The sequence below is a fragment of the Callorhinchus milii genome, unplaced genomic scaffold (genome assembly GCF_018977255.1).
Source record: "Callorhinchus milii isolate IMCB2004 unplaced genomic scaffold, IMCB_Cmil_1.0 Scaffold1, whole genome shotgun sequence".
Taxonomy (NCBI): Eukaryota; Metazoa; Chordata; class Chondrichthyes; order Chimaeriformes; family Callorhinchidae; genus Callorhinchus; species Callorhinchus milii.
In genome coordinates, this window is record NW_024704742.1 from 122,045,679 (window position 1) to 122,059,522 (window position 13,844).

Consider the following 13,844-nt stretch of genomic DNA (forward strand, 5'->3'; position numbering starts at 1 on the left):
ATGGAATGTGCACGCTCTTCCTGGGGGTAAGCACCCTGCTTACCTAATTCCAAAGAGTAGGTTGGCAAGAATCTTTACCTTTTACATTATGAAGGGTATTGTTGCTTTCCGAGGGTTAGAAGAATGAACACTCACTCCACTTCCTTTACTTCAATTTTACCATAGCAGAAGGATTAGGATATTCTAAAAAGAAATGCGTGAGGACAAACTGTGTGGATATGAAACGGGTCTTTATTTGCAGTAAAAGAACAAAAAGAACATTGTAATCGTGTGTAAATAGGGATTAACATAGTTCTAGAAATAATTACCTTTCTTCAGTTTGTTTATAGAAAAAATTCCTTGATGGATAAAATTTGGTGAAGAATTTCCAAAACTTTTCCAAAATGATGCACCATAAATTTCCTTAAGATTTAAAATTTAACTTAATTTTGGAGAATTCTTCAAATCATTCTCAATTTGGCAACCAATTGTTCCATAGTGTTTTATTAACTATGTAAAAGGGGGCTCGAAATTAAGAGTAAATTTACGAGTTTTCTGAGCTTTACTCTCTATGTACAATCTCAAATGTTCAGAAAATGATGTAAAGGCCATGAACATGAAGGATTTGGGGTCCATGATGTTTATAAAGGCAAGGTCAATTTTCTGAGTAATGGTATCTTACACTACAATACACCACGATAATGCATCAGTTTTACTTCACTGGGTAATGCCACAGTGAATAAAAAGTAAATAGAACTTGCTTCCAACATGAGGCCTCTGAGCAAAGCTTTCGTATTCACTGGCCCAGGACTCATTTGTTTTACTTCACTTGTTCTGTTTATTTAATGTCAATCAGGTTAAAATATAAGCTGTGCCTTGTGTCATAGATTCAAGATAATCTTATAGAATTGCTGACTTTTAAAAGCTTTCTGACATTCCAGAATATATTGATAGACGTGGCAAATTGCTAAAATAGAGCATTGTTCATTTTGAGAGTTGTTGATCAGCTTGGCTCAGTTGATAGCACTCTTGCCTCTGGGTCAAAAGATTGTGGGTTTGCTTTGGGCTCACTATTTATGTTGAGTAATATTGGAAGGGCACTGCATTAATGGAAGTGCCATCGTTCAAATGAAAGGTTGAATCGAGGTCTTATCTGCCTATTCAGGTGGACGTTAAAGAACCCATGACACTATTCGGATACAGAAGGCAGTTTCCCCCAGTGTCCCAGTATTAAACAAATCCTCCAGATGAATTGATCATTTATCGCTCAGTTGTTTGTGGGACATTGTGCACAAATTGGTTGCCGTGTTCTCTTACAAAGAGTCACTACACTTACAGTAATTAATATGATGCGCTTTGATGTGATAAGGCACTATATCAAATGGAAACATTATTATTATATCTGACAGCATGTTGTCCTAGACACTTGCTTTCATGTGAAACTTCTAAACGTGAGGTGGTAAACAATACAATTCTAATATTTTGGAACAGTAGAGCGATTCTGAATAACATTATTGTTGTTTGAACTCATTTCAAAAGATTAAAGGTGGAAGCTGCTGGGAAAAGTTTCAACAAAATCTTTCAAAAAATGTTGTCGTCCTATTAAATCTAGTCTGTTACAAGCCTTTGATTGCTCAGACTTGTGTCTGTGCCTGCACTTGTTTGGGCTGGAGGAACTGATTTTTTATGAGAGAGTATTCTCTGGATGTAGGAATTGCCTCTTTCTGTCTCACACACCCGTAGCTCTGCCACAGACGTGCTGTCTTAACGAAATGCTGCCCTGCACCTCCCAGGAGACTGGATGAGTTCAGCTAACGTCTATCCTCAGTGAATGCAGTCTGCCTCAGAGAATGCAGATCACAATAGTTTTCGCTCTTGATCATTAGGTTAAGAATTACATTCATTTCCTAAAGAACGTTTCCTTTGATTTTCCCAGTGGCTATTCATTTGCATTCAATTACAGCTTTCTGGTTAAGGTTAAGAGATCAAGTCCCTCTTCTACTTTTTTTTAGAACAAAAAAATGTAAAGTAGTACTGGCACATTTTAATTCATGTGGAAGCCAAACCTATACTTACATTACTTTGCTTGATATGGTATTAAATCTCAGATGCGCAACACTGCAACTGTTTTGGATCGAAGCAGATCTCTGCATTTTCCTTTTTAATTGAAGGGATTTTCAGGCTGAAGATTTCTCGTTGATTGTTTGTAATTGAGGCAACTTGTCAGTCACGTATTGTGTAAATTGAATTGTTAATTCTCTGTTTAAACATCTTAATAATAATGGAAACAATGGAAATTGGTGGTGCATATTCTAGGAAGCACTTTCAGACATCTCAACATGTGATAAGGCACCATATCAAACACAAGGATTATTATTGGATGCTGTCTTCCTGGGAGTGCTGAATGCCGGACCTGGAAGATTACAGGGGGGAGAGGGAAGGGGGTACTTGAGGGAAAACGGTAGCCCATATACTCATCCTGCTGGAGATGTGATGTGGGTGAGCTGGATGAGAGTATAAATGAAAACAAGCAGGTCTTGCCAGGACAGAAACACATGAGCAACGTTGCAGCACTGACTGCAGTGCTGAGACTGGAGTGCTCCTGGACAGCCCACCTCCACAGATGGCGTTATAAGTCATTGTTTTATAACCACTGCTTCATTTTTAAATCGGACTACTGTGTTCAAATTCAAATCACTCTGCTGTCACAATAGCTATTCAACAAACGTCCAAGTATCGCTTGAGAGCTGCTGCAGTAAAGTCTGGTGAAGTGTCAATCCGTGTTTTTTTTAAAAAGAAAACAGGGTTATATTTTTAAAGGAAAATCCCTATTTTTCAGTCGTTGGATTTAATGATCCATTTACCCTCGACGCTTATATCCCATAACTGTTTAGTTCATTGTTTACTACTTCCCACTTGTCCTAAAATGGCATTAACGATGCTGTCAAGGGGCCTTTCGGGGGTATTTGGGGGGAGATTCAGGAATGGATCATATTGGTTAGAGTCAGATGGACAGTAAGGGATTTATTTATTTATTGTGTGGTCTGCTGTGTGCTGTGCTGTCATGTGCAAAGCTCCCTTGCGATGCGTCAGCCGAAAACAAGCCTTGGATCAAATCTGCTGGAGAAGGAACCTACCTCGAGGGGCCCCTTGACGCCAGTACATCCTCTGTGCAGTAGCATTCTCACAAGACTGAAGCCGGTTCTGCAGCACCACCGAAGTAACCGACCGAGTCACTGAGAATGCACTGCACAGATCAGACCCTCTGAAGAAGCCTGAACTCGTCCGCTGCACAGGCGCTGTCAGAACACTTTGCCACTGAACTGCCAGCCTTTCTACTCCCCCCACTTCCTCTCCCCCCCCCATCCCCATCCCCCCCCCCCCCCCCCACCCCCTAACTGACATGCTTTAATGACGGGAGAACCCAATGCCGCGTTGGGAGAACGCAGGCTTCCAGGAGATGATCCCACTCCCAGTGACAGAGCAGTGATGACAAGTGTTGTTGAGGTGGATTGGAAAGAAAGGAACGGGGACGGTCGGGAAGAGGTTCTCAGATGACATCCAGTTCCTGCTCAACCCCCTTTTGCTTCGCATCGACCCAGTGCTGCGTGTGGCATCCTTTTTTTTTTGCGCGCGTGTGTGTGTGTGTGTGTCCTCTGCTCACTTACCACCTCCCTCCCCCCCTCCAGTCAAACTGCGTCGTCGGACTAAGAGGATCAACAGCTTAGTCGTTTCGTGTGTGTGTGTGTGTGTGTGTGTGTGTTGGTGGTGGTGGAGAGGGTTTTTTTGTGGGGGGGGTTTGTGCTGCGAAAGGGGTTGGGAATTTTTTTTTTACCCCCCCCCCCCTTTGGAAATGTTGCCCAGAGAGGGCGAGGAGGTGTCGGGGTGACTGGCCATGGGCGCTGAGGGTCGGGTTGGGGGTCTCCGGGGGCTCTCGGTGTCGGGGCTGCGGTGAGAGGCCACACAGCTGTCGGGGTGGGAGTGGGGGTGGGGGTGGGGGTGGGGGGTGGGAATCGCCGATGGAAAGTTTCCTCGGGCTGCGGCGCGCCATAGCATGAGCCCCGCGCCGTCCTGGCCGACACTCTCCTCTCTCCTCTCCTCTCCCGCCGGGAAGGAGCCACGGGAACCGAGCCGCCCGCCCGCCCGGGGGAGGGGGGGGGGGGAGCCGAAGGGTTTGCGGGGAGGGGGACCGGGAGGAAGGACGAGCCAGAAGCGCGCGGTTGGAGAGGCGCCGGGAAGAGAGTCAGAGGCGCGGCTGCGTTCGCGTCGTGAATGGTTCCTGCGACATCGAGTACATTTGCTGTTAGTTCGGGGGGAGAGGGGCAGTGAGGGGGTAGTAGTAGGGTTTTTTTTATTATTATTTGTATCCGGACCTGGTGGTTGCGATGCTCTGACTCCCGTCCTCCCAGACTTCTGTGTCATCCGTCCCATGTGCGTCCGGACCTCAGCGTTCGTCCGGGGAGTTGGCGGCGATGAGCGGTGGTCCGGGGCTGCGGGGGGTCTCTGATGTGGTTCACCGCCACTCGCGGTCGAACTGAGAGCCTCTCCTCTCTCCGGTCACACGTCGGCGATGCACCCGACGGCCCCGCGCACACCCCGGGCGGCGGCGGCAGCGGCGGCGCGGGGATCGTGACCGGGAGTTGGGGTTTTTTTTTTTTTTTTTTTCGTTTTTTTTTCCCCCCTTTTGCGTTTTGGTGCGTCTGCGAGAACCACATCGGCGATTTGAGGATTGAGAGGGGGGAAAAAAGCCACACACCCCCCACACCCACCCCCCACCCCCCCACACACCCACACGCGTGAAGGACGACTCCCGAAAATGATGCACGTGAATAATTTCCCCTTCAGGAGGCATTCGTGGATCTGGTAAGTCCGCTCCCGCACACGGCGCGCGGTGCTGAGAGCCGTCGTCGCGTGTTATCCCGGACTCCCTGGTGCCCGGTGACTCTCTGGTGCCCGGTGACTCTCTGGTGCCCGGTGACTCTCTGGTGCCCGGTGACTGTCTGGTGCCCGGTGACTCTCTGGTGCCCGGTGACTCTCTGGTGCCCGGTGACCCTCTGGTGCCCGGTGACTCCCTGGTGCCCGGTGACTCCCTGGTGCCCGGTGACTCTCTGGTGCCCGGTGACCCTCTGGTGCCCGGTGACTCTCTGGTGTCCGGTGCCTCTGGTGCCCGGTGCCTCTGGTGCCCGGTGACTCTCTGGTGCCCGGTGACTCTCTGGTGCCCGGTGACCCTCTGGTGCCCGGTGACTCTCTGGTGCCCGGTGACTCTCTGGTGCCCGGTGACTCTCTGGTGCCCGGTGACCCTCTGGTGTCCGGTGACTCTCTGGTGCCCGGTGACTCTCTGGTGCCCGGTGACTCTCTGGTGCCCGGTGACTGTCTGGTGCCCGGTGACTCTCTGGTGCCCGGTGACTCTCTGGTGCCCGGTGACTCTCTGGTGCCCGGTGACTCTCTGGTGCCCGGTGACTCTGGTGTCCGGTGCCTCTGGTGCCCGGTGCCTCTGGTGCCCGGTGACTCCCTGGTGCCCGGTGACTCTCTGGTGCCCGGTGACTCCCTGGTGCCCGGTGACTCCCTGGTGCCCGGTGACTCTCTGGTGCCCGGTGACTCTCTGGTGTCCGGTGCCTCTGGTGCCCGGTGACTCTCTGGTGCCCGGTGCCTCTCTGGTGTCCGGTGACTCTCTGGTGTCCGGTGACTCTCTGGTGGTGGCGTTTCCCCACTTGGAAATCCCGTGTGAAACTGTTGAGGAGTTCAATCGCTGACCAGTCGCTGTGTGGCGGACCGTGTGGTTCGCAGCAGATGCGGTGAGGTATCTATTTTCTCGCTGTGCGTTCACTCCCTCTCACGCCGCACAGACGTTTTATTGCAAGTTTTAAACCCGAGCGTTTTCTGCACAAAACTGCAGCTGAGACTGGAGAACTTTTGGGGGACACAGACACAACTGCTCGGAAGTGAAGCAGTCGTCAGGGAGTGTGATGACCGCTCTCTGTGAAAAAAAACATTTGTGTAAAAACAGCTGTAGGGAAATGTAACACTGCACAGCAGTGCCGAACACTGCCCTCAGAAAATGGATCGTCTGTTCCATGCGATTGAACTTCGTGTTATCAGGAATGCAGGTGTTTTTTTTTAAAAAAAGCAAAGATTAGGTTCTTGTGGAAAGTTGTGAAGCTGAGAGGTGGGTTCTGCACATGGACACAGGGCAGTAGGGAGTGAGGAGTTGTGTGTTCCTTACAGTTTGCACAATGTGATGAACACTGCCACCGAATTTTGAAATAACTTGGGCCAACAAACTTTCAGAAATTTTGCAAGTTCAACCTCAAAGACAAGCAACCGAATTGCACAAAAGCCTTTGGATTTTTTTTTCTGTCGAACGTGTACATCTATTACATTTCCGTACTTTGTCATTGTTTGTATTTCTTTGCATATAGTCTGCGCCAGGTATGTTTGATTTAGCATCTTATTTGAAGTAGGGAATAACGAAGGCCGTGACATTAGTGAGGATATAAAGGCCGTGCTCCCTGCTGGTTTGAGGAGACAAAACAGCCAGTCAAGTCTTAACTTGATCGGTTTTGCAAACTGGTTTGTAAAACCTTGGATTATCAACAATGATCTCTTTGTTGATTTTCACTCTCTCCAGTTGAAAGTGACCCGTAGCCCTTGGCCTGGGAACCGTATTTCGTGAATTAAGCAGCACAACAAATCACCCCACCTCGTGAGTCGCAAATATACGTTTGATCCTGGTACAAAATCAACGAAATAAGAATCGCCTTAGCAAGACCCCTTTTTTTTGAAAAAAAGTCGAACTCTTAAGCCACAATGGCCAACTTTACGGTGCTTCGACCCTGTGAATTTCTGCTGATTTAAAAAAATGTTTTTGTCGAAACAATGGTGCTGGTGATATCATCAGGGAGGGAGCTGAATTAATACCAGTGGTTGGAGTCATTACAGTCATGTTTCACTGAGCTCGTCATTTCAACTCCGCACTTGTATTCGATTCAGACTGTTGAGTTCACTAACCTCCCCACCCAGTATTTTTTTCCAATCCTGACACCAGCTCTCATACTTTAAACATCATCAGTACAGTATGGAAACAAAAAAAGTAATTGCATCTGAATTATTTGAGACTGATTTCACAGACAAATTATTGGACATCAGGGGGATGTTTCCAAGCCTTGGTTAATAATGGGTGGTACTTTGTTTAGAACTGCAGTAGCGATGCTTTGTTGGAGGTAAATGTAACTCAATTAGACAAAGAAATCTTCTGAAATACATTAATGGGTACTTGCAGGCATTGAATTCTGTCCTAATATTTTTGTAGGACTGCCAACAGTCGAACCCTTGACTGCATTTTCTTTCATAAAATGTTTAGATTAGTTAGGTCTTGGAGGTTAGTAACCATGATTCTGCCCTCTATCCACTTGAATAAAGCAGGTTAGCATAAACATATTTCCCATTCCTGGTATACATTCGCACCATATGCTCTGTTGTTATTTTTCATTCAAGTAGGGTATATGAGGGAGGAAAAAATACTAAAATATACTAAATGTGATATTATCATCTGTGAGGATTATCCCATTGCTCAAAACAGGACACCATTAGTTATCACTGACCTCAAAATCAAGAAACTGCCACCGATAGGAGGTCAGTTATAAATAATGATCCCTTCATTTGATATTGTGCCTTATCACATCGTCGAAACGACTCAAAGGCTTCACAGGAATGTGTTGTCGAGTGTGGTAACTGTGTTTGAAGGCAAACCCGGTATCTAATTTCCATATAACAATGTTCCAAAACATCCATGAAGTGAATAATCAATTTGATCAGGGGGACAGTTGGCCGGGACACCTGGAGAAACTCGGTTCTTTTTAATGCAATGGGGTCTTTCACGTCCACTTGAACATACAAATGGGTTAACTATTGATTATTTCTGATCATACATATCTTTGGTGGTTGTGAAAATGTCTTCAGTGATAATATCACCCCTGGAGTTTCCCCCTCTAGATGTTTTCCCCTGCAGTGTTTCTGTGATCAGTAAACATTTTGAAGCAGATGGTTTTTAAATTTGGAGGGAATGATGACTTTGTCCATCTGCTGCCCATTTGATTCGCTGCGTGTGCTTGATCCAGGAGCAGGAAAGTGCTCAAAGACATTATTATTTCTCTGTGCTTTGGAGGAGGGAGAACGAATGGAAAGATTTTTGCTCTAAAGAATATAACATGTTGGAACTCGTATCTTTGCAGGTGCAGCAGTCTGATTACAGATTGTTTACATTTTTCCCAAAATGTAGCATGGCGTTTGGGTGGGGATAGAAGATGCTTTCCCTGCTTTTGTCTTTCCACCAACACAAGGGGAAGATCAGATGATGTGCTGCTTGGAGTGCAGAACCACCTGATGTGAAGCAGCTTATCGGCTCCTCCAAACAGCAGCACTGGAATCAGGGAGGAGGAGCCCTGACGTCCAAAGCTAGGTTTTGTATTCGTGCCAGGTGCAACTCCTTTTTTGCATCAGTTCAAGAGGCATTTATGCCACTGCGGCAAAGTCTCGGCTTGAAACAAGCTCAGGTCCCAGAGATGAAAGGGCAGTGTGCCAACCCACTGCACCACCCAGCCCCCAAATACACCATCATGTTTTTATCAGAGTTTATGAAACAGTAGAGACTTGTTAAAGATTTGCATCTCTGAAAGTCTAAGAAAATTATTTATCTTTTATAAACTATGATTTCTTTTTTCTCTTGATGCATTTTCACATTGATGTTGCAATGCGATGATATGTTAGCAAACTAACTGGCAATAGAGAGGGCGGCAAGCGAACAGCTCTATTGTGGTGTTACATTTCTGTTGCATTATTTATGGGCTGGTTGGTAGCAGGCAACTGTACTGAACACTGTTCAGTGCTGAAAAGTACAGTTTTAATTGTGTTACAGCACAGAGTTTAGTATTAGGGAGGGTTCGGAAGCCAGTTTTCCCTGCGTACGACACTGTTTGGTCAGCGTTTAAGATAATATTCTAACAGGCAATCCTAATGGACAAGCATCTAAAGTCCACACCCTACCCTACCTCTGCAGCCCTACTGTTCCGGCCATACCCTCCACTCCTGTCACACCGGCTTGCTTTATGTCCCTGAAGTGGGGCGAGCTTTCAGCCATTCTGCCTCCGCTCTCTGGAACTTCATCGCATAATCCCTCTTCGCATAATCCAAGCACACTCCCTCCCCAACTTCAAAACTCACCTTTCTTATTGACTTCACTTTTTGCCACCCCCATAAGTTTCCCCCATCTCCTATCCCCCCAGTTTGAGCTTTCTGTCAGTTGTATCAAGAGCTTTGAGACGTTCTCCTTACGCAAAAGGTCCTGTATAAATCTAAACTGTAAATTGTAAAACAGGACTTTTCACTGGAAAATTAATTTATAAAATGAGGAAAACTGGGGCAATGGTGCTGGACTTGCCTGCATTGCAAGCTGCTATTTCTCCCAGATCCAACAGACAAACAAGGTGCTGTCGGAGCAGAAGTAGTGTGTAAGATGAGTTATTAATCTATGTTAATATGGTGGTGCCAACAGGCAATTGTCTTGTGGCCATTGCTTGAGTTCTAGCATGGATAGGGTTAAAGTTATCGTCTGAACATTTAGCATTGCCGCCAACCATAGTTCATTATGCAAAATATCTCAAATCAGTGGTTCATACAGTTTGCATTTTAACCCGTTGAGTGCTGAATTTACTGTGTCCTGCTCAGTATGTTTTTGACTTTTCCACATTTGCCAGGAATAAGGAAATAAGAGTAAGGAAGCTGGAAAGGAACCAAACAGGGAAGTTTCCACCTGTAGGTGATACAGATATATGAAACTCTCATTCTGGTTTGCATAGTCTTAAGTATGGTGATGGGTTTCTGTTTGTGCCGGACACCAGGCTGACCAAAAATAAGAAAGTGGAATTAATAAAAAAAAGTAACCTGAAACACAGGCACAGGTGTGATAAATAACAAAAGCAACTTGCATTTATATTGCGCTCCTCATCCAGGACTATGTTGCAGATCGCTTGTTAGGCTAAATGACCTTCCGGTGTGCTAAACATTGTAGGATTCTGTGCTTGCATTGTAAAATTAAATGTTAAGGAGAGCGTAATGTGAAGAAAACTCAGTCTTTATTATGAGATTTCTGCAGATGCAATCTCTCATGACTTTTTTTTGGGAGGGTGGTTGGGGGGGGGGGAGTCACCTGGGTGTTTAACACATGTCGATACCCATCACCATGCTTAAGAGTGTCCAAACCAGACTGAGGGATCCATGCACACTACTAACACATGGAAATTCCCATTTCTGGAATGGAATATCCGCGCTCTCCCTGAAGGGCTGGCCATTGCTTATCTAATTCCAGAGAGTATTAGACACAGAGGACTGACAGAGTATGCATTCGGGTTTAACCAGCCAAAACCACACTGCTTACCATTGAAAGCAACTCTCTGTCAAACTAATGAGTTTTAAACCTCAGAAATTACGTAATATGGATGCTTTATCACATATCAGAATCTTTTCTTTCCAAATGTATGTGCTTATCAATTTTTAAATTAAAATTCTGCCTTATATGTGAGACAATAAACCTTTATTTTATTTCGTCAACAAGACTACTGCAGTAATCTGATTCAGAAATTTAGACAGCTGGACAAAAAACAGAGGCTCATGCAGGCATATGCAACCCAGCCACCTACGCACACACATCTGCAACTCACAACTCTGCTTGTAAATCAGAGTTGACTAGCATCAAGCTCTCAGTTTTATGTATTCCCACCTCAGCTCCATTTAATGCCTCTATTTAAGAGACGAATAGGGAGCCAGAAATGCAAATTCTTTCAGGCTGCCCATAAGATGCAACCTGGGATGGCAGATCCTGTACAGCACACGAGTCTTTATTTGGTCATCTGACAAATGCACTTGCTCACTATTCCTGGCACATTTAAAGGTGTTTTTAGTCAAACAGCGCATGTAAACATAAGTGCCAGTGTCTGCTTTAGTGATTTTAGAACGTGGAACCTGTACTTCATACAGCCCAAAACCTAAAGTTAGACAAATTGTGGTTCCAAACCCCTTTCCCCCTCCATAGTATTTTTCCAAAGTGTAACATCGAGGAATGTTTTAGGCTTGCTTCTGTTTGCTGCTAATAATAATAATAATATTCCTTACACTTGATACATTGATGCCTTTCACGTTTGGGAAGACACCTCAAAGCAATTCACTGGTTCTCCCATGAAGTGTAGTGACTTTGAATTTGAGGGCAAGTGATGCAGCCAATTTGTGAGCAGCAATGTCCCACAAACAGCCACAAAGTGAATGCTGTTTGTTTAAAATGAACAAACGAATGGAGGCAAAAAAAATGGAGTAACAAATGGAGACAATATATTGGTAACAAACAAATGGCCAATTTTTTCCCCTGATTCTTGTTGAGTATTTGAATAAGCAGAATCAATAGTTTTATTCTTTATCTCTAATAGGGGGAAATTAAAATAGTTACAATTTTCAGCATGCATTAACCATATAATTTCTCATTAAACTTCTTGAAAGATTGTGCACATGATCTGCCGGGTGCTTTACAGAGGGAAGAAAAATCTGTTTTAACACATTGTTGTTAGGACACAGCTCTCCGCAGGGATGGTAGGGTGGCAATGCAATTGAGGGAACAGGTTAAAACAGCCTAGGCTGTTGCCATAGGGATAAGAGTCAGATCAGTGCTATTGCTGAGATGTCCCATGGATTACAATTCGTTACAAATAAGAATTTTTTTGTTTGGCAGACTGTTTAAAACAGTCTGCTAGCCCTGGTTATAACTCTGATAAACTCCCAATCTACCATGTACACAACTTATTATTATCATTATTCCTTGAGAAAACAACAACAAAATTACATTTGTAGAGCGCCTTTCACGTCTGGAGGACGTCCCAAAGCGCTGAACTGTCAGGTGTCGGGGCCCGAGCATGGGGGAGGGGAGGTGTAGGGGTGAGGGAAAGCAGAGAGGTGGGAGGGCAACCAAAGGCACGGTCGAAGAGAAGGGTCTTGAGATCGGCCTTGAAGGAGGCAAGGGAGGAAGCCGAGGCGAAGGGACTGTGGGAAGGAGTTCCTGAGCGTGGGGGCAGAGAGGCTGAAAGCCCGGCCACCGATGGTAGGGCAGGTAATAGGGAGACATGGAGCAGGCCAGAGCCTGATGAACGGAGGGAGCGGACAGGTTGGTAGGGAGTCAGCAGGTCAGAGAGGTAGGAAGGGGCAAGGCCGTGGATGGCCTTAAAAATGAGGACGAGGATCTTGAACTCGATCCTCTGGGGCATGGGGAGCCAGTGGAGTCGGGCGAGGGTGTGAGCGATGAGGTCAAGAAATCAATAGAAAGTAACTTTGATTTCAAAGCTATTCTGTGTTTTGTTATGTGACTCTCAAAGGTGAAATTAGATAGAAGATCTGGAATATTTATTTTCTTTTGAGGGGATATTTATTTTTACTTCTCCCCCTCCCACCCCTACAATATTTTTCTCTTCTGTAATCTTTGAGAACAATGCACGACTGAGAAGTCAAATGAATAATTTTCTCCCAGGCTTCCTCCATTGCCACTACTCGCTGCTTGCTAGGAGGTGTCCAGGGCAGCCCAGCAGTAACTCTCTGATTTCTCTCACCCTGTGCTGATGAGGTACTTGGTCTCCTGTTGTCATCTGCCCACTCTGATCTGGCTGAAATGGTAAACTCAACAGAGTAGAGAATGAAGCAGCACTGTGCTGCTGTGACGTACCACACTGCTGCAATTGGTCTGTTTTTCTTATCTAATACGCTCTGGGCTCTCCTGTCAATTTCACTCCATATAGAGCTAACCAACCAGTGATGCTGCAATAGACTTGCAGCCACAGCAGATCTATCCGTGCACGGCAATCTTTGATTTGTTGGGTTTCAGAACTGAATATTCAACAAGACCAGAGCAAATGAGGAATATTTATTTCACGAGATCCCAATATTGGAGTGGACAAAGAAGGCCATCCAATCTCACCCCTCCAGAATATCCACTCTACCATTCCCTCGTCGCTACATCAAGTGGCTTTTTAACTGTCTCCCCCCACACACACACCTCCCTGAAATTACAATACCCTTTCATGAGGACCATGTATCTATTTTACTTAGTCGAGCTTCATTAACTCAAAAAATCAACATTGACTCAAAGGAGGTCCATTCATATTGTAACAAAGTACAACTAACTATAGTAATAGCAAAATAAGATTGATTGCATACCAAGTGTCGTTGATCTCATCTAATAGATATCTAGTTATTAGGAATATACACTATAATAATATAATCCTTGCATTTGATATAGCATCTTATCTTTTGGATGTCGCAAAGCGCTTCACAGAATATACAGTAAAGTGAATTGTTTGTATATTTTGTGGGCAAAACAGCAATACCCCACAAACAGTCATGGATTGAGTTACCAAATGTTTTTTTTGGAAGGGATTATTAACCCTGAAAAACCAATTCCCCAATCGACTAACAACCGAGTTCCTACTGACTACTAGGTAAACAGAGACGTGTGGAGTAAGGAAATTTGCCCAACGTTTTGTCCTGCCCAGGAATCAAACCCAGGTCTATTTATAGAAGACATTTCGCTAACATCAATTGATTGTCGTTGTATTTAATAATAAGAATAATTCTTATTATTAAATAATTGTTAATAATAATTCCTCCAAAACCAAAAATAATAATAAATTGGTCATTTTCAATCTACGACTGTTTGTGGGACATTGCTGTGCGCAATTGGCTGCCGCGTTCGCCCACAAATATAGTCAATTCACTTTACAGTGTGTTCTGTGAAGCGCTTTGGGATGTCCTCCCGACGTGAAAAGCGCTATATCAAA

At 45.1% G+C, this 13,844-nt stretch overlaps 1 protein-coding gene across 2 annotated transcripts in view; it reads left to right on the forward strand.

Annotated features, from left to right (window-relative positions):
- Positions 1 to 4,756: 4,756 nt before the first annotated feature.
- Positions 4,757 to 13,844, forward strand: part of pde4d (phosphodiesterase 4D, cAMP-specific) — a 360,576-nt gene continuing 351,488 nt past the window's right edge. For both annotated transcript variants that reach the window (XM_007892156.2, XM_007892157.2), the window contains exon 1: positions 4,757 to 4,842. In XM_007892156.2, coding sequence (XP_007890347.1) covers positions 4,796 to 4,842 — 47 coding nt within the window. In that variant the 5' untranslated portion in view covers positions 4,757 to 4,795. The remainder of the gene's footprint in view (positions 4,843 to 13,844) is intronic.